The sequence below is a fragment of the Anolis carolinensis genome, chromosome 1, assembly GCF_035594765.1.
Source record: "Anolis carolinensis isolate JA03-04 chromosome 1, rAnoCar3.1.pri, whole genome shotgun sequence".
In the NCBI taxonomy this organism is placed as follows: domain Eukaryota; kingdom Metazoa; phylum Chordata; class Lepidosauria; order Squamata; family Dactyloidae; genus Anolis; species Anolis carolinensis.
The window spans coordinates 307,911,372-307,931,391 of record NC_085841.1 but is presented as its reverse complement, the minus strand read 5'-3'; the positions used below and the strand labels follow the sequence as shown (position 1 = coordinate 307,931,391).

Sequence of the window (20,020 nt, the reverse complement as noted above, 5' to 3'; positions counted from 1 at the left end):
AAGGTATCATTTAGTCATTTCCTTTTGGACATATGCCTGCTCAATCAGATTCCCAAATTGCAACCAGGTTTGAAAATAGCATTATGGAGCTTTTAGGCCTGACCTTATGTACCAGGTATCACATAGCCATAAGCAGTATGTCATAAATGGCTTTTGATTATGCACAAATGTCATGGTGTACTCTGCAAGCCAAGGTGGGTGCGTAGTTGAGGGACTCATCCAGTTCTTGTGATGAGATAATAAGGTACTAGACAGATCCATTAAAAAGACTTTCATGTGAAGATAAGATAGCAGAGCTTAGTGATTTGTTAGCAATTTACCATTATTTTTACCCAGACATTTTTTTTTATTTGAAAGGCTACACTTCTCTCCTTTTTCTTAGTTATATACTTATTTGGAAATCAAGGTTTTCAAATAAAATTTTACCCTTCTTGTTCCCTTTCATATAAACAAATGGATCAATTATCTCATCTCATTGGTGAGGTTACTACAAACTGCCACTAGCTACCCAACCAGAGCTTCTAAATAACAAATCACAAGGAATTTAGTTACCTGCAAGCAATTAATCTCATTTTGGTACTGAGGGCAAATTGAAGTTACAGTATATTGCAAGCGTTATGTACAGCCAGACCCTCCATATTTGCAGAAGTCAGGAGCACATGATTATTTTTTTTAAAAAAAATGCAAGTAAAGTGGATTTTTTTTAATCTGAGAAAAATGTCTCTACATATTTAGGTATTCCAGCATGGCTCTGATTGAATTCAGCTGGAAAATTATCATAGAACCACATTTGGGGATCTACATCAGGCATGGGCAAATCTGCCCCCCCCCCCGATGTTTTGGACTTCAACTCCCACCATTCCTAACAGGATCTAGATCAGGCATGGACAAACTTGGGCCCTCCAGGTGTTTTGGACTTCAACTCCCATCATTCCTAACAAGATCTAGATTAGGCATGGACAAACTTGGGCCCTACAGGTGTTTTGGACTTCAATGGCAGCCATTCCTGACAGCCTCAGGCCCCTTCCTTTTTCCCCTCAGCCACAAGAGGGTCACTCCCTCTCTAAATCTTTAGGCCTTTTATCATGGCTGAAGGAAGTTCACTATAAGAACCTAGAAATCCTTAGAGCAGTAAAATAAAATATGTGAATGATCAAATCCCCAAAACTCAAAACCACAAATGTGGAGGGGCTACTATAAAGTGTTTGAAGGATAGTTGTTCTTTCTTTTGATGTCATAAATAGTATGTTCCAGTTTATTTTTTAAATTATTTTTAGAATTTTTGTGTATTCTCCGAATGATTTCATTATAAAATTATAGCCATTAACAACCTTAGGCATTTTCCAGAAAAAAATCCAAATAGAAATGAGAAATCTATCCAAAAAAACAACTTTCTAAAAATATATGAGCAAATCGCTTATTTAAAGCACTGAATAATACAGGTTTTGGGAGTTGTGTGTGCCATGGGCTACAGCCTTTAAACCAGTGTTTCGCAACTTGGGGGTCGGGATCCCTGGGGGGGTCACAAGGGGGGTATCAGAGGGGTTGCCAAAGACAGTCAATTCCTCCCAAATCCCTCCAATGTTTTCTGTTGGTCATGGGAGTTCTGTGTGCCAAGATTGGTTTAATTCCATCATTGGTGGAGTTCAGAATGTTCTTTGATTGTAGGTAAACCATAAATCCCAGCAACTACAACTCCCAAATGACAAAATCAACCCCCCCCCAACCCCACCAGTATTCAAATTTGGGCAAATTGGTTATTTGTACCAAATTTGGTCCAGTGAATGAAAATACATCCTGCATATCAGATATTTTCATTACCAATCACAACAGTAGCAAAATTAGAGTTATGAAGTAGCAACAAAAATAATTTTATGGTTGGGGGCCATCGCAACATGAGGAACTGTATTAAGGGGTTGTGGCATTAGGAAGGTTGAGAACCACTGCTTTAAACCAAGACTTGAATTAAAAAAGAAAATCAGTTGAAAAACTTGCTGATCAAAAATAGACTCTGGAAGCCTATGAAAGCTGCCATTCCTCAAAGGAGAAAAAGAGTCCAGAAGTGATTTTCCTTTACCTGAAACATTCCTTCCACAGGCTGCCAGTTACTCTCCGGCCCTCTCAGCATGGCTGCCCCTATGATAAGGGAATGAATTACTTCTGAAATGTAATTTTCCAAACTCCGCATAAATCAGGTATTGAGCAACTTTAATGAATTTTGGACCATGCAAGTTTTCAAGCAGAGTGAATTTGAAAGTAAGATTTAATTGAATTTTTAAAATAGTCATTTATAGAAACTATGGTGGCAGGCTTAAGAAGTTAATTCGTATTGCAGTTCTTATTCCTGTGATTCATATTGGATCCAACATAAAACAGGAAGAAAGAAATATAATGGAATTCAGTGAGAAAGCTTAGCATTTAAGAGATTATTAATAATGTAAACCCAAATTAACAATGTTGTACTTAAAACATTCCTATCAGTATTATATCATTAACTAAGAAATTGTAAAAGGTGTTAAAATTTATGTATTCAACTGGGAATAAGTAACCATTGATCTCAGGCAGGTACAAGATTGTGCTATAAGAGACACAGAACAATTCTCGTTCAATGGAACAAATCTCTTCATTGTTATCAGTAGTGTAGTGGTTCTTGCATCTTTCAGCTGATTAATCACCATTCCAAACAGTCTCTCTTGACTAAAATCACAAACTAATAATTCAAATTCTGGAGTCCAAAGCCATCTTACTTAACCAATGTAAATCAAATATATTTTAGTTTATGGAAGTGCTTTTTATCTCCATCTGTAGCACGTATAATTATCTGCAACTTACCCATTGGGAGTGTGCATGGTCTAGACATCAGTTTGAGGGGCATGTGTTCATCGGTTATTCTTCCTGTGGCTGTTACATAAGCATCACATTTATCTTGGAACTGATAAATATTATTTGCAACTCAGTTTGAAACGGGTTCTCAGAGCAAACATACAATCTAGGCAGGGACATGTTTCGTTTCCCATTATGTGGTGGAAGCAATTATACCAAAGACTATGGATGTCTTAAAAGCTTATTTCTAAGCCTGCATCATCATCTCCCTCTTGGCCCCTCTTTTAGCTTTTGAGCAGAACCAAATACACTAATCACAAGAATTCTAAGGATTCTATAATGGTTAAAATCCTCTCTAGAAGCAACGGTCTATTGGGGTGATCACTGGTTAATCCCAAAATCTCAGGGTGTGTGGCCGATCAGCACACTATGTTCAATGTTCCTACCCCTTCAAGTCCCCTCCCCTTGCCTTTGCACATGAGGGAAAAGGGGACACCTCTTCAAACCAGCACCCTTGGTACATCCCTGTTCCTCCAGCTTCATTCTCATCTTGTTGCTTCAAGGTATGCTCACAAACCTACATCAAGCATGCAGCTACAGAAAATTCACTGCAACATCAAGCCAACTTCATTGCTCATTTAATACAGTCATCTGCATAATACTTTGAGAATGTCACACATATGAGATTAACTCTGTTTCTTTTCCCTTCCCTCTTCTTTTTATATTTCTTTGTATATAGCACTCCTTCTGACTCAAGGTAAGTCTTGTCACCCATCTATGTTTTCTTTTTCTTTCTTTTCTTTTTTTTTTGGGGGGGGAGTCTTTTTTTTTGTTCTGCTCTAGGTGATAGCCTAGATTTCAGTTCTCTTCTTTTATTCAGAATTATTTGATTTATCACATATTCTACCAAAGTTGCTAGCACAAGAAAATGTCCATTAAGAATATATAAATCAAATACATTATACAGTAATAAACCAAGCCAGTTGGTTAAGGTACAGAACATCCATTCTCTACACCAGTGGTTCCCAATCTTTTTTTGACCAGGGACCACTTGATCAGGTACCACTCTCCAACATTAGTACAAAAGGGTTATGAATTAGTTTTTGGTCAACTTTAGATTCAATTTGGTTATTTGGGGTGCTGATTCCGATAGTTGCATTGGATAGACCACATCAGCTCTAGTTTCTGACACAGAACATATGCCATCCAGTAGTCATCATCTGCTCTCCCTCAGAAAACAATTTTTAATAATCGAGAGCTGATGTGGTCTATCCAATGCAATTTTCTGAATCAGCACCCCAAATAACCCCAGGAACAGGCCTAAAAATGAAGACACTAAGGCACCCGTGCTTCCAGGTGCCATGTGGCATGGCTCTGCTCAGAGGGAGGGAAGAGGAGGAGAAGCAGCAGACAGGAGGCTTGTTGTCATGCCTTTCGTGGGTAGTCAGCCTCTCCTCTTCCTACATCCCTGTTGTCTTGGCACTATAAGAGGGTTTCGTGAGACCAGTCATTCTCGTTGCAACGGTGTAGTAACGGTGAGGCCATGGACCATATTTTAGTTCTTGGGGACCGTTGGTGATCCACATACCACAGGTTGGGAACCACTGTTCTACACCAAGGGATAGATAATGTGCGGTCCTCCAGATGTTGTTGGATTGCGGTTCTGATCAGATCTACACGGCATAACCATTGTCAAGAAGTACAAAGAGTAGCAGTTGGTCCCAGAAACTGCATGCAGATTATCAACTAGAGCTGGCTGTAGGTAACACACAAATCCCTCGATATAACAACTCCCCTGGTTACCTGTCCATGGTTGGTTATAATAGAGAGTGCTTGCCATGATCCACAAAGCCCTTTAGGTCAGGCTTGTGTGAAAACCCATATCTCCCCTCTGTCCCATACCTCCTTCATGAGCCCAGCTGGTGAAGATATGAGAGGAAGCCTTCTTCATGGCTGCTTCTAGATTTTAGAACTGCCTCATTTCAGCTATGTTGTTGTTGTTGTTGTTGTTGTTGTTGTTGTTGTTGTTGTTGTCTCATCTCTGTTGTCATTTCATTGGCAAGCAGAGACCTTCAGCCTTAATTAACCAGAATAAAATAGGATGTAGTTAATTGTGCTGTTTTTAGTAATATACACGTGTGTGTATGTATATATTGTCTAATTGTTAATGCCTTTAAAGTAATGTTTAATTGAATGGATGGTTCAATGTTTTTTTTTTACTTTTATACTCCATATTGTTTTAGATGTTCTGGTTTAATTTATATTGTAAGCCCCTTTAAGTCCCATTTGAGAGAAAGGTTGGATATAAATCAATCAAACAAACAGCTTGGGTACACGTGATCTGAAGGATTCTATCTCTGGGTTGTTGTATGATTTCCGGGCTGTATGGCCATGTTACAGAAGTATTCTCTCCTGACATTTCGCCCACATCTATGGCAGGCATCCTCAGGGGTTGTGAGGTATGAGGTATATAAAACCATGAAAGCCTTCGACAACACATTGATTCTATCTCTCCTTGTGATATCTCCTGCCCACTTCTGGTCTAAAACTATTTAGCTGTTTGTGATTCCTTTATTTTATCGCTTTTAAACTTATTTATTATGCAATGCTTTTAACATGAAATAAATAAATATCTCCTGCCTGGGTTTAAGGATTTTTCAAGCCCCACCACCATCACAGGTGCCCTTGGTGAAGACATGGGAGAGTCTTCAGGATAGCTCCACACAAACTATAGACGTCATCTCCCACAGAAAGCTCAGTTAGTCCTCTCTTTATTGGGTTTTCATTGGTTGTGGCAGAAGGAGTTGTGTGTGTTTGTTTTTAATGGAGTGTGCTGGAGATTGCTCACTGCATTTTAATTAATTTTAATTTAATGTTTTAATTTATTTTAATAGTATTGTTTATTTAATTATTTTTATAACTTCTGTTGCCTAGATTGTTTTAGTTGTGCTTTTATTATAAAGGTGGCTTATTGTTGTAAGCCACCTTGGGTCCCACATTGGAAGAGATACAGGACATGCATGTGCAAATGGTACTTGTGTTCTGCTGCTGGATTTCCCATGGGCAACTGAGTCGCTATTGTGGGAACAGAGTATTGGACTAAGTAGGCCACCCGTCTAATCCAGCAGGGTTCTTATTGTATTAGAAGAAGTGACAGAAATAGCTCACTGCTTCCCTTACCCTAACACTACTTCAGAAATGGGGATTTCATGGAGTTCTCTATTCAGGCTACCTCACCAATATAGAACCAAGGAATGAATGAGCCATGTTCTTCTGCCAGATGGTTTCACAGATTTTGCAGAAGAGCTAAGCATAAATGCTTTCAATGATGAGAGACACGACAGAAAAGTCTAATGCACGTAAGTGATGACTTATGTCATTATGAGGTAGAGAAAGTTCTCATTCGCTCTGTTTAATGGATCACATTATTGTGAGGCAGAATGGGTATAAGCCAGCCTCATGGGAGGCAGCAATTGTTGCTATTGCTTTCTGTCCCTACCCATCACCGCCTTCTCCAGTCACTGCTAAAAGTTGCTTTTCCTCAAACTCTTTTCTCCACTCTTTGATGTTCCATCTGTGTCCTTAGCTATTCTCTTTTCCCATGAGTACCTGACAGTCTTACCACTCCAGTCTTACATGATGGGGCAGTGGCTGTTGCTTCTCCCCATCTTTGCCCCTCAACCTTATTATCTGGACTGCACCCTCAATTCCATATGGACCATGAAAAATAGTTTGAAAGTGCTAAGAATACAGGAAGAAGACTGAGGCTTATATTAAAAAAAAAAACAGAGAATGTTCTTTTCCTTTTTTTTCTTGTGGATTAAGACTCCCTGAGTCCCCCAGCCAGCACAGTCACCAAGGGAATCCAGAAGCTGTCATCTAAAAAAGGAAGTTTTCCATGTTCTGACTCAGATGCATTTAAACTAATATCCTGCCTTTACCTAAATTTTAGTAGCCCTTTAACTGTGTGACTGACCAATGCTTCTCTACTGTGGCAGAAACATTACTAGGAGTACTTTAAACATCCATCAAATTCTCTTAGAACCTCTTCTGTCTTTTGGGAGTAGAAAAGCATTCGAAATTAAGGCATGCTCAACATTATACTGGTTCTGAGGCATTAAAACAATGGGAATATGCCAATCTTTAATGCTAATAATGTTTTGACTTGTTACACTCTTGAGAAAAGATGCAAATTATTTTATCCAGGACTAAAAACAAGCCGTCATTTCACTCTCTCACACATACACAGTTAGTTAGTTAGTCAGTTAATTAGTTAGTTGAGGAGAAGTTCAGCCTAAGACATTTGGTTTTTTAAGGTCAACAAGGAGGTTCCCTCCTTCCATTCCTAGTACAGTTACCCACTAAAACAGCAATTGAATCCTATTTCCAACGTTGGAGATAGATGTTACAGCAGCCTCCATCTCAATAGAGGGAAGCAAAGGAGTTTGAAGAGGGAAAGGTAATTAGTCTGCCCAATTAACACCTTGGCAACATGGCCCACTTTGAAGCAAATGGCCCCCAGGGCATCCTCCCCCCCCCCCCCCCAAGTCTAATTGTAAAACAACCAAACCATCATTACCCATCCATCCCTTTGCCTCCAGAAATGGTTTTGGTGATGCTTCAGACAAATTGCAAATTTTTCATAAAGAACTATAGTAGAAGGTGGCAGCAACCAGTAGAAGAATTCCCTCAAAAGGACCACGCAGTGCTGCTGCTAATGACACTGTCAACACAAAAGGAAGTAGGAGGGCTAGCTCTGCCTTATGAGAGGTGATAGGGGAGGCAGAAATGTCTTCCTCACCATGATGATGATCATGATCATGATGACGATGATTTTATTGGATGAACTTGACTTTGGTAGTTATGCATTGTTAACTACCCAAGTCAAGTTCATCCAATAAAATCACTAATTGCTAGAATTATCTTTTCTTTTTGAATGGGGAGATGTTTTGTTTTAAAAAAAACACTTATCTAGGCATCTTAGAATGGTACAAGGATATATGTGTACTATTATTTATAAATGCACATTTCAGTCATGACAGCCGCATCGCTATCCAAAAAGCTGATGTGACTGGCAACATCTTGTGTAAATAGAAAAAAGAAGAACAAAACATTTTCATTTCTCTGTTATTGTGTGCACAAAAAATCGACATCAGAAGAACCTTAAAACTGAACTTTTATTCTTGCTAGAATTCTATCAACAATTCAGTTTTAGGAAGTCAGTCACAGCTTCTCACATGGTAATTGAGTTGCTCTAATTCAGTGGTGTGCTAATTTAATCAGATCTTCTGGAATTGAATAATATGTATTAAAATAATACAATTTCTACCCCTTCTTGTGCTCAAATTTGATTGTTTTTGGCAGGTAGCATGGGCTAATTCACTCACTTGGCTCAGTAGGAAGTTGCTCTTGGGTTAATAAGAAAGGAGGCTGAATCCCAGACCATGTTAAGGAAGAAATGGGGGGCCAGTTCATAAGGCTAATTCCAAAACTCGGTCCTGCCTTCCAACAATCACCAGTACCATTCTCAGACAAGCTCTTAGATCAGTGGTTCTCAAACTTTGGTGCTCCAGATAGTTTAGACTTCAGCTACTAGAATTTCTTAAGATTGCTATATTGGCTGAGGCTTCTGGGAGTTGAAGTCCAAAAGGTCTAAAAACCAAAGATTGAGAACTCTTGCTTTAAATCAATTATTCTCAAAGTTGTGGTCTCTGAATGTGGTCCACCAGACATTCCCTTCTGAGTATCCAGGAAAGAAACTGATGCATGCAACTATAGTACCAGCCTCTGCCATGCTTGGGGGATAAAAGACTGGTCCCTCACATCAGATAGCTTGAGTTCCAGCACCCTAGATCTATTCCCCCTACTTAGACAAGCTGCCAAGTGAGCCAGGTTTATATAATGACACTTCCATTCTTGTTAGCTTCTGCAGTTGGGCACTTTAGAAGGGCTTTGTTGACATCACTTGGACATGTGGACGATAGACTTCAAACTCTGTAAATCCTGTGGCAGATGATATGCAGAGCAACATAAAAAATGCATATGCCACCGCGCACGTAGAGTGCCACTCAGGACAGATCATGACTAATGAGTAAAGAATGGAGGTGACATTTTCACTTAGTCCATGTCATGTTAGATTTAGAAAATGCAAACATTTCAGGAGTGTTGGAAAAAATTACGTTGAAAATTACATTGAGATTTGTCATCTCGTCTCTTTGCTTTAGCTTCTGCCATTTTCCCCAGTCTGCTGTGTAGCCCTTTTGTAGAGCTGGTTTGAGTAGACCACACTTCTCTTTTTCTGTGTATGACAAGATAGATAAATTGTTCCATATTAATGGAATATCTTCTATTTGTGCTGGGTTGATCAGACTTGATAAACACATCTGGAGGGCACCATATTGAAAAAGGCTCAGTTAGACCCTCTGCTTTGCCAAAATTACACAGGCTTCAGAACTATGCTAGCTGCGTTCTTTTGTTGCCAATATACAAAGGGGTATTGCATAGTTGCAGAGTTTCCCAACTAAAGCCAACAAAATTCAGAACAATAAGATAAATAAAACACTGAAAGTATATGTATGTTTCTGTATTTTACCATAAACATGCAATCAATGAATAATAACATATCTTAATTAACTAACTTCCATCATTGTAATTCTCAAACTGGAGGATACTAGAGGAACGCAATGTATACTAGGGAATTTTGCCAGAACATGGAAGTAACTAGTTCCAAATGCATAGTGAATTGTCAATTGCATGTAATTAGTTGCTTACAATTAATAAGTTTATAATAAGTAAGACGTAGCTAAGTCAATTCCTTTTTGCATGTAGCTAGAATATATGATAGTAACTTGATTGAGAATAGCTTTGCACTTTTGTCATGTGCAAATTTTGATGCCATTTTGAAAGCTATTGTGGAGAAAAATAGTTTTGAATCCTGTCTTGTCTGTGTTTTGTGCTGCTGAAACCAAACAGGCATTCCAATGCCCAGCAGTGCAACCTTCATAAAATAGGTAAGAAAAAATATTCTTGGGTTCTGATCGATCCACAGTCAGTGGATCCTTGTGGTCACCATTCCAGCCTGGAACCGGTTCCCAGGGTGCTTGTGTAGGTGCTCTGCAGTGAACCGGTTCTCTTTTACTCACTTTCTAACTTGGTTTAAGTGGCTGTGTAGAATTTCCCTAAGACAGTTACTATTTAAAAATGGAAAAATAAAGAGTTATTTTTAAAAGTTATAATTGTAATGACAACTAGCTAAAGGGCATAACTAATTAATTAGGGTGTTTTGTTTTGTTTGTTTTTTTGAAGTAATTTTCCAAGGACTGTATCTTGCTATGTGCTTCCTGCCACATGGGATTAAATGCAGGTTGAGAAATGGCATCAAATGACAGTCAAGATGAATTCCAAGAACACTGAATTTAATATCTCATAATGCTTTGAGTTTCAAGCTGACACAAGTCTGGGCACACAACCAGTCATTTTTAAAAGCAAAGAACCAACTCAAGACTTATACATCAACTGCCCCTTCAGACTACTCTGGGCCAGTCTAGGGTGTTTCATTTACCCTGACTCCACCATTTCCCAGTGGTGAGAAATTTTTCCTCTCACCATTGTTGAAATTGGGACCATCTCATTTAAGCTTTCCTCCCTGACAATGGCTTTTCCCAAAAGAGACAGAAAAATGAACAATATAATGGCCTTTGTTGACATGGTGAATTGGCTAAATCTTATAACCCAATGTGAAACTGGTCCGAGGAATCACACAAATAATATCCAGAAGGGCTTGAATAGAAATTAACAATGTTAATTTTGGTACATTTAAAAACCATCAACTTTTTTCATTCAAGCACTGCCTTTCACTGTAGATGATTATATGTGATAGCGGTGATTTACAGTAAAGCTATCTCCACTTGACTGAAAAGGCACCATATATTTCTTTTTGCCAGGAGGCATCGTCTCTTTCTGTCCATTAACACCTGCCTAGGTCCAGAGTGAGAGGTGTTAGAATAGAATGCTGTTTCCATTACTGGAAAGCAGAGATGGGAACCAAGGAAAAACTGGCAGGTTCATTTCCCAGCCTGGCATCTCCAGACCTTATCAGGTCTAATTGGACTCGACAGCTGGGGAGTCTAGGGTACAATCCATGTTGAAAGCTGCGTACTGAGGCTGATGCAAACAAATCAGGGCTGATTAATAATTAAGCTGCAGTTTGGCAGCATTCACCTTGACAGACTTGACCTGTCAAATTAAAAACTCTTTGACTGTTTTGTTTGCTCCCGGACACTACCTGCTTTTGGGACTCCTGCCACTTTAAGCCTGTGGGCAATTGTTCCTTTGCAATAGCAGAGTACACAGCACTCTTCCTCCAGATATTCATCTCTCTGTTTTCTTTGCCATCTTGAAACATTGCCTGGAAATCCATTTGTCTTCTGTGTGCTCCTTGTTCCCACCAATTGCTTTCCCTTGATTTTATTTCCTTTCATTTCTCCCCCTCTTGAGAATCAGTGCTGAAAGCACCACAACTTACTCAAGCTTCACCTTTTCACACTATACAGTTGCATCGCTATTGTTCCGCTTTAACTGTCAAGTCACAAACCTATGGAATCCTGGGATTTGTAGTTTAGTGAGGCACTTGAGTTCTCTAGTAGAGAATTATAAATACCCTCCTTGAACCTGAAATCCCATGATTCCAAAGCATGTTGCCATGACAGATAAAGTGGAATCAGTATGTCATAATTGTGTGGCATGAAAACAACCCGACTGTGACAGGTCCATACACATTGCTACCATAGGAATAGCTAGTCACCTTAGTTGTACTTGTTTTGAAACATGTTTGAACCTCCCATTCCAGAGTTTGAAAATGTTCATTTTGGATTTCCCATAATCCTTTGGCTGTGGAGTTCTGCTAGTTCTACAAGTGGCTATCTTGGATCACCCTCTGCACTACACTTGTGCTCAATAAGGAATGAAATGTGCATCCAGAAGAATGAATAAGAATATAATAGAATCATAAAATAATAGAGTTGGAAGAGACCACATGGGCCATTTAATCCAACCCTCTGCCAAGCAGAAAAGCACAATCTCATATCACACCAAAGGATTTGTTCCATGTGGATGCAGACCCCTTTGAGTAAGATGGAAGGAATTATTCCATCCCACCCAGATATGGACATAAATAGAGCCATGCAGCCCAGGGTATTCTTTAAGGTGGCCTCCACATAGCAGCTATGCTGCATATTCTTCCTCTCAGTGCCAGTCCTACCATTAGGCAATGTGACTGCCTGAGGTAGCCCAGTCCAAGGGACATATTGTTCTACAGTTTGATGGAGAGGTGGATTATCTTCTTCATATTAACTGGGCTGATGCAGAGTACAATGCACTTCGATTTGTGGGAAGGGGGTGCAATTTTCTATTTGACCTCAGGCAAAATAATTCCTTGGGTCAGCCCTAATTGGAGTTAAACCTCATGAAACATACATTGTGCCCAATCAGTTGCTCCTATGGCTGTGGTCTCCGTTGCAAAAACACTGAGACAGTGACCTCATCACTTTTCCATTTGGAGAAAAACAAGAGCAGTGAAAGCATCCGTAACTATGAAAAGAGTCACTCAGCTCCGCTATTTGAACTCTTTCACTACCATAAGGTTACTAAAGTGCTGATAGGTGAAAATTATCTTTCTGTCTAGTGATGCTCTGAGAGGAATTGAATAGACTTCATCTATTCTTGCACACTGACTCCTTCGAACACATAGAAGAGCATTAAAGGATTATGATACCACTATTCATCATGGCCGCTATTTCCTGCTTCTGTTCTTTTGTGAAGATATTTCTTGTTTCTGTAGCTCAGCTGGGGTAAGGAGAAGTCAGGGTGGGGGTGGAAGGGGATTTCCCTTCCCGTGAGCACTCAGTGGAAATATTCACAGTATGACACTTTGATTTGTTACTGACTTTAAAAACTGGGTAACTTTGTCTTTGCTGCAGTGATAGATTGTATGTTTTGCAAACTAAGCGGGTTTCTGCAGAGGTAAGACTCCAGAGTTGAGGTAAAGTTTGAATAACAGAGGGAGCCTGTGCAGGGGTTTTTGTTTTGTTTTTGTTTTTTTTCGCCTGGCTCTCTTACTTTCTTTTGTTTGAGCACAAAACTCATTTTATTCAGTGGGACTTAACCTCTAGGAAATTGGTACAGCCTGGGATAATGCTTGCAAAGTTTTGCCATGTTGGCCAAAATTGCAAAGGGTTAGTAGTCCTAAGCAGACATATATAAGCAGATCCATGTGGGAAATATTACACTCTTCAGCATGCTGCCCTTATCTCATATGAATCAACTCTACTTTAATATCCAGTGTAAGGGCAAAGATTTATTTAACGAGCCCCTAGGAAGAAGAGCATTGCTGATGCCACTTAGATTGACTCTGTCAACATTCTCCTCTTGTCCTTCACAGTTGACCTCGGAGATAGCATGCAAAAAAGCAGAAGTTTTCTCATTCACACACACACACATACATACACTCATGCATGCATGCATGCTCATGCACACACACACATTTTTCCCCAGGACTCTTCCATGGGCCAGTGATGTGGACAACTTGGCCTTTCACTTGACCTCCAAGGGTGAGAGGAGGGCTGTCCTAGCCATTTAGGTCACCAGTGGTTTGTTTGGGAAATATTTTGATGTGATGAATCCATCCTGAAACATGAAATAAGAGCAAGCCAGTGCATGTTGTAATCACAACCACCACTCTTACATTCAGACCAAACTGCAGTATTGCTCAGAAGCAGGAACTGCAGCTCTGATATATATGAAAGCATTTACTTTCGCAACATAAACCCTTGCAAATGTTAAACTCTCTAGCTTTGCCACAGCAAACAAAAAAAATTTCCCTCAGATTTTCCATTACTTCTGGTAATACTTCTAATCAGCACCATGGACAAGAATAGTCTCCCGTATCCCTTTTTCTAACACTGAAATTCTTTGGACAGCCAAGACAAATGCTAAACACCTATTACGCCTGGTATAATTTATACAAGATTGTACAAGGGTCACGTGAGAGATTCACCGTCTTCCATCAGATTTGTTTCATTGATTTATTTTGCTCATTAGATCTCTTCTTTTCTTCTCCCATGGCTCCCTTCCATACTCTTAATTGCTTTCTGTCTTTCAGGTACAATCTAGCTTGGTAACTCTCCCTATTACTCAGTATAAAGTCCTACAGCTAACATAGATGTTATGCAGAATATGGTTGCAAACATTTTTAGTATTGGCATAAATAGTAACAATTCTGTCAGGAGTGTTCCATGCTTTTAAAGGGCCAAATTAAAAAGTGTTTTAAAGGCTTGAAATAGGTTATAGGCTTTTTGATCAATAAGAAATCTTAATAATTTATTCAACTCTGATCATACATAATAATTCTAGCAGGATTCTTGAATTAGCTCTAACAGAATATTTTTTTCCTGATGTTTTCCTTTCATTATAGTTCAGATTGGGGGTGTCAGAGCCCTGTTGTGTTTCAGTTAGTTAGCATTTAATGTTTTTCTTAGTGTTTAGTGCTTCTATTTAGTGTTCAGTGTTTTGGTAATAATAATAATAATAATAATAATAATAATAATAATAATAATAATAATAATAATAAAATCTTTATATCCTGTTTTTACATATTGACAAATATATGTTTTCTTTTTCTGAATGTTTATGACTTTAACACAGGATTAGATTGTTTACGTTAAAAAATTTAAATGTTTGATGTATGTGGAATTATGTATTTGACCTTAGTGTAATAGAAGAAAAAGAGGAAATTTGGGGGAATATACTTTATTGGTCTCTTGAGCAAGGAGCCTGAGATTTATTTTGCACTGGTTTCCATGAGGAAGAAAAATTAGAGAGTGATTTGCATTGGAATAGGTGGGTGGCATTAAAAAAAAGCATAAAAGTGGGATTGGTTTGACAGGGAGGATACAATCCACATTATAACATTCACCAAAACTTCTAGAACCTAATGCAGGCCCAGGAAAGTCTTCATGGAGAACAAACATTTACACATAATTTCACATGTGGCAAATATGCCTTTTCCAACTCTCCCAGTAATTGTGTAGGTGCATAAAGGGATATCGCAGAAGGAGGATAGTGCACAGGGCCCCCATGAACACTGACCTTTTAATGCAGTTGAAAGCTAGCTTCAAACTGCAGCAGCCAGACAACAAACTCCCAGAAAAGTGAGCAAAAGAAAGGCCCCTCTAATGTGCATCAGTGCTCTGTGGTTTGTGTCGCCACTATCAGGGTTTCAAACTGGTTCCTCAATTTCCTATGTAATCATCTGCACAGCGAAACCACCTTCTTCAATACCAGTTTGAAACTGCATTTAATGGCAGAGGCGTTATCTCAACCCTCTTCAACCTGGTACCCACCAGATGTTTTGGATTATAATGCCAGTATTAATGACCCTTGATTATGCTGGCTGGGGGTGATGGCTGAACTTCAGCATGTCTGGTGGCCAGATTTTTGTGGCAAAGATGGCTTTCACTGTTGTCCCTGCACTGCTGCCATGCATCAGTCAAAAAAGAATTCATGTTGATGTAAGAATTTTACCAGTGTAAATAGGCTCATGGTTATTTCCATTTATGTTTGATAACAAATTTATTGAAATCTCTTGATATACCAGCTAGCTTTCAGTAGGGACAGACCCATAGGATGATCCAATTGAGTCATTTATGAGCTGCATCACATGATGCTGACCATGCCCCCTGACTTTCTAACCCTTCTGATCATGAAGATATAGTTTCATCCAGGTTTACCTCCAGTGAGACTTCCTCTCTCAGGCAAAAATGCAATTATATTTTTCTTTCTGAATTTATTATATAGAATTCCAAAGTCCAAAATACCCTAAAAGCCAAAAATGTCCACATGGATGGCTGAGAAAGTGACATCTTTGCTTTCTGATGGTTCAGTGTACACATTCTTCATTTCACACACAGTTATTAAAATACTGCATATAAAATTACCTTCAGGCTATGTGTGTGAGGCACATATGAACCATAACCCAATTTTGTGTTTAGACAGGTCACCTCTCCAAGATAGTGCGTTATGTATATGCAAGTATTCCAGAATCAAAACAAATATCTGAAATACATATCATTTCTGGTCCCAAGTATATTGGATAAGGGATACCCAACTGTTTATGTAGGATTCTCACATTTGGAAATGCAGGGGAGGCAATATAAATTAAATGAAATAAAATATGTGCCTGCAAACCATGCACACATATCATTGAGAAAGCACTGTATGTGTGTGTGTGTTCAATTCTGAGTCAACTGCCAAGTGCTATTGTCTAATCAGTTGAAGAAATCTCTCCTTCAAACCCATATGAGCATTTCAATTTTCATAAAAAGGACATTTCTGTTGAATAGAGATGAAATAAGAGATGCATTAATCTGTCCCCAAGCTGAGTTGGAAGCACAAAGTGCCCTAGAAAGGCCATAATTTCCATTCTTCAGTTCACTTTATACTGGCTTCTTGTATTGAGTTACTGAAATCTGGGATTTTTTTCTATAAAATTTTGCCATGCAGAAGCAAAAATAGAATTATGCCTTTTTTAGAGTCTCATATAATTACATGACTTCTGTTATTAAGTCATATGCTATTAGTTCACAAAATAATGATGCTTTGAACTTGGAGCTATGCATTACATGCAACATAGGGCTGCTTATATAGACAGCTTCCCCATTTCATGATCACTCCCTCTCCCTTGTAGCATGTAAGGTCACTTGCCCCATATGCATGGTCTCATTGGTTACTTCCTTGTGACTGGAAAACAAAGATTTGAAAGGAGGACAGAAATACACACATAATTCATCACAACCAAGGACTCATGAAAAGGAAATTGTACAATCAAATACCTACTTTCTAGTCATTAATTACCAAGCCTTCAAAGTTGCTTCCAAAGAAAATTTGTCCTGAAATCACACAAATATGTTTAACCCTGTTATTAAAGTACATTGACTATGAGAAACTCTGTCCTAAATAGTGAGTTTTGCAAATAACTTATCCAATTACAGTATTTACATATTAGAGAATAACCACGACTGTCAGTCTCAGCGTTTTCTGCAAGCAATGTACCTGGCATTTGCCTGAAGCAGAGAGTACTTACTCAGTCAACAGCACAATTTTCTTTTAGTTTCACCTCACCTTTTAAAAAGTCATACTGGGAAAAAACTGGCTGAATCCATCTTCATTTTCTGCTCACTACTTGACTCTTTTAGGCAAATAGTATCCATTTTTCATTTCCATCCCTAGTGTTTTCAGAAAGAAGTTTAAAATCATCCCTCCTACCATTACCTTCCTGAGATTTGAAATGGTGAGCTTGTAAGGAGACTAGATGTGCACAATCCCTCCCTGGCCAACACAGCTCTTTTATCCAGTGACCTCTGCCCTGTGCTTGTGGTGGACGGTCTTTGCATGTTGACACTTTTTCCTACAGAAGTGACAGAAAGGAAGCTGACAATGGAAGAGGAAGAAGCCAAGCGCATTGCAGAAATGGGGAAGCCAATACTGGGCGAGCATCCCAAACTGGAGATCATTATTGAAGAGTCCTATGAATTCAAGGTGAGTGCTGTGTACCAAGTCTTTTGGGGTAGAATACATGAACAAGAAGAGCCCAGTGGAAAAGAAAGGGAGTGAGGAAAAAGCAGTGTTATAAAAAAGGAAGGCAAAAATAGGACAGATAAAACAGTCTAGGAGGAGTGAGACTGTGGAGAGGAGGAAAAATTGGAAAAAATATTGGAAAAGTAGAGTCAGAAACTATGAATAAAGGTATTACAGTTACCACCAATATATCATTCTCATCCAAGGTTCTTAAGTTTGTCTTGGTGGATACAAGATCAGCTCCCCAAGGTTACTGGATGAAACATATTGTCTAGATCCATTTCAACCTGGCTTCTGGCTTGATTTTGAGACAGAGATGGCTATGATCACTTTGGTGGGTGACCTATGCAGGGAACTGGACAGAAGGAGTCAGTAGCCTTTATTTTGGTCAATAAACCTTTGGCTGAAGTGAAATGGAAACAAATTCCAACATTTGAAGTCAAGTGGGAATAAATTATAACATTACAACTTGTAGTTACAAATTAAAGCATTACAAAATGTGAATCCTAAATAACATCAAGTTCTGACTTATGGTTTAGTGATAATAGATATCTCCAATCTCTACAAATTGAGTAACTGTCTTTGTATCATAGGACTACTTAAGTTCTAGATTAAGTCCCTTGATGTCAGTTCTGATGGTTAGTTCTTGCTGGCTTTTGAAACCTGGAGCCAGTCCTTCTCAGGAAGTGGTACTAGCGGGTTCCTGTTTGACATGGTGGCCACAGACTTGTGGGGTGCCACAAAACTCAATGTTGTCCTCCAGTTTGTTAAAATGAAGGACAACATTTTCTGTTACACTGAAAAGGTATAAATTGTGTCTACATGTATTTTGTACTAGCCTCCAACATCAGGAGAACAACTGAATATTCATTTGAAATACGCTTTCGGTATGTTCTTCTCGTTGACAGAGTACAGTGGACAAACTCATCAAGAAGACAAACCTGGCTTTGGTTGTAGGAACACATTCATGGCGGGACCAGTTCATGGAAGCCATTACGGTCAGCGCAGGTGAGAAAGGTCACACATTGCCTCTCACGTTTTGTGTTTATTTTGTTTGACTTTCATTTATGCTTTTCCCACCTTCATTTAGGATATTGAATGAAAGCTTATTGAAAGATGTCTAATGGATTGTTAGTTTACTAATCATCTGTATTATAAAAAGGGGGTTCTATTGTAATTAAACAGGACATTACCAAAACTTAGAGTTTTCACTAGCAGAAAAAAGACAATAGGGGGCGGGTTTCTTTCATTTCCTCTTGCAGTGCAATACTAAAAATGAAATAAAATTAAACCATTTAATTTGTTAGTTTGCAGGGCCAATAATTAAATTGAGCAGCCCTCAGCAATTAAAATTGGTTCTTCTCAGATATGGGGGCCCCTGGTGGTGGCGCAGTGTGTTGAAGCGCTGAACTTGCAGACCGAAAGGTCCCAGGTTCAAATCCCGGGAGTGGAATGAGCACCCGCTGTTAGCCCCAGCTCCTGCCAACCTAGCAGTTCGAAAACATGCAAATGTGAGTAGATCAATAGGTACCGCTCCGGCGGGAAGGTAACGGCGCTCCATGCAGTCATGCCGGCCACATGACCTTGGAGGTGTCTACGGACAACGCCGGCTCTTTGGCTTAGAAATGGAGATGAGCAACAGCCCCCGGAGTCGGTCACGACTGGACTTAACGTCGGGGAAAAACCTTTACCTTTTACCTCAGATATGAGCACATTAGCAGAAAAAGGCTAGTGCATTTAGCTAATTATTAGTGAGCTAAAACTAAAATTCAGTTGCATTCATTCATTTCCCTGCGCTTTGGGATTAAAAATGGCTTATAATGTTAAAACAAGTATGGCTAAAACCACACATCATAAAAGCATGAACAGGTTAATACACATACATATACAGAATTGAAAGTATTTTTGAATACCACTTTTTTAAAACAATAAAAGGGGGAAATTTTAACTATTATATTTATATTAAATTGCCATTTAAATTAAAATGCCTGCACTAAAAGCCTTCACATAATGTAACTGGAAAATACCACCCATTATTTTATATCTGTCCCATTCACCTATTCTGAGTTTAGGTGAGGATATTTCAGTCACATGTAATTAGGAGTCCTGGTACAAATGAAGAGGCTTTATCAAATGTCCAGCACAGATGCACAAAGATAATCTGAGTGAGTGGTTTAGAAATTGCCACTTAATGCTTGTATTTCTCCCAAAATTATAAACATGTTGTAAGTTGTAAATCTTAACAAAAAATCCAAAGGAACAAAGTTTTGGGAAAACAAATACCTGAGAAAGGTATAATTTCCTTGGCTTTTGAGAAGACTCTTTCATTTATTTAATCCATTAATAGCCTAATCAGTAACTTGCTTTTGGAATTAAATGAAACTGAAATTCTAACTAGTAAAAAAATGTAATTAAGTTGCCACTCTTTGCTAGAAAATTTCTAAATTTTGATATCTGTGATGGTTTTAACTGTACATTTCTGCTAGATTAAATTAGAAAATGTAATTCCTACAGAATTCAGATGGACTTTGGCAGTTCATTTTTTATTTGTACCATGAAAATCTTC

The 20,020-nt window shown here is 38.7% G+C and overlaps 1 protein-coding gene across 7 annotated transcripts in view; it reads left to right on the top strand.

The window, feature by feature from the left end:
- The window catches only part of slc8a3 (solute carrier family 8 member A3), a 241,362-nt gene that overhangs the window by 210,785 nt on the left and 10,557 nt on the right, over positions 1 to 20,020 (top strand). For 4 of the 7 annotated variants that reach the window (XM_062968068.1, XM_008118151.3, XM_062968071.1 and 1 more), the window contains 2 exons: positions 17,291 to 17,415; positions 18,363 to 18,462. In XM_062968068.1, the coding sequence (XP_062824138.1) occupies positions 17,291 to 17,415; positions 18,363 to 18,462 (225 nt within the window). Of the gene's footprint in view, positions 1 to 3,562; positions 3,581 to 17,290; positions 17,416 to 18,362; positions 18,463 to 20,020 lie in introns of all 7 variants that reach the window. The other 3 variants (XM_003225653.4, XM_008118148.3, XM_062968069.1) reach the window with 1 other exon arrangement.